General features: G+C 48.6%; 1 protein-coding gene across 1 annotated transcript in view; it reads right to left on the minus strand.

Annotated features, from left to right (window-relative positions):
• LOC126504801 (poly [ADP-ribose] polymerase 1-like) overlaps positions 1–587 on the minus strand; it is a 3396-nt gene extending 2809 nt beyond the window's left edge. Inside the window, 1 exon segment of the mRNA XM_050147319.1 lies at positions 19–587. Within this exon segment, the coding sequence (XP_050003276.1) occupies positions 19–587 (569 nt within the window).
• Positions 588–914: the final 327 nt, after the last annotated feature.

A 914-nucleotide genomic window follows, 5' to 3' on the forward strand; every position in this document is an offset into this window, starting at 1 on the left:
TTTTTTTTTTTTTTTTTTTTTTTTTTTTTTTTTTTTTTGGCCACCTCATCTGCTCCATCCACCTCATCACCTTTTCTCTTTCCCTCACTCTTGACTCCTGGGAGCTGCTTCTTTAGGGCTTCTTTGTCCTCTGCAGAAAGGAGGCTAAAGCCCTTGAGTTGGCTGGCACTATACTCAGGCCGGAAGCCCAGCTCCTCCCGGTTCTTGACAAAGCAAGTTGGATGGTCCCAGCGGTCGATCATACCCAGCTGAGGTTTCTCCGGGTCCAGCATTTTCTTGGACAGGCGCACCTGGCCCTTTTCTATCTTCTCCATACAGCCCTTGCATGTACACCTGTTGGATTTGGCGTATTCCGCTGTGAAGTCACCCAGTGTCTTCTCCGCCTTGCCGCCACTTCCACCTTGGCCTTTGCCTGCCACGACCCCAGCCTCTGCTGTCTTCTTGACCTTCTGCTGGTCGTTCCATTGCAGCTCAGAGAACCCGTCCACCTCAACATCAGGCTGCCGGATGGAGTGGCCCACCTTCCAGAAGCAGGAAAAGTGGTACCAGTGTGGGACCTTTCCGTCGAACATGGGAGACTTGACCATTAGCAGTGAGCTTGGGTAACTTGAGTATGGGGGGAGGTAGGGATGGGGAGGAAGGAACAGAGCAGGTGAGAACCGCACTTGCAAAGGCCCGGGATAGGTTCTTAATTAAATATTCTGTTGCCAAAACAAGACAAGTAAGACCTTACACACTAGATCAAAGCTTTCTGTAGCCAAAAACATACCTGTGTGGAATTCATTGTTATCTCCCCAAGGGAGCAAGAGCCTAGTTGGAACCTTAGACTTTTGTTTGAGGCAGAAACAGGTCTATTTCTTAATACCTGAAATACCAGGTCTGGATATTAGCTTTATCTGTTATTTAAACTGTTG

This window comes from Alexandromys fortis, unplaced genomic scaffold, assembly GCF_014885135.2.
Source record: "Alexandromys fortis isolate MF-2015 unplaced genomic scaffold, M_Fortis_MF-2015_v1.1 scaffold_32, whole genome shotgun sequence".
NCBI lineage: Eukaryota > Metazoa > Chordata > Mammalia > Rodentia > Cricetidae > Alexandromys > Alexandromys fortis.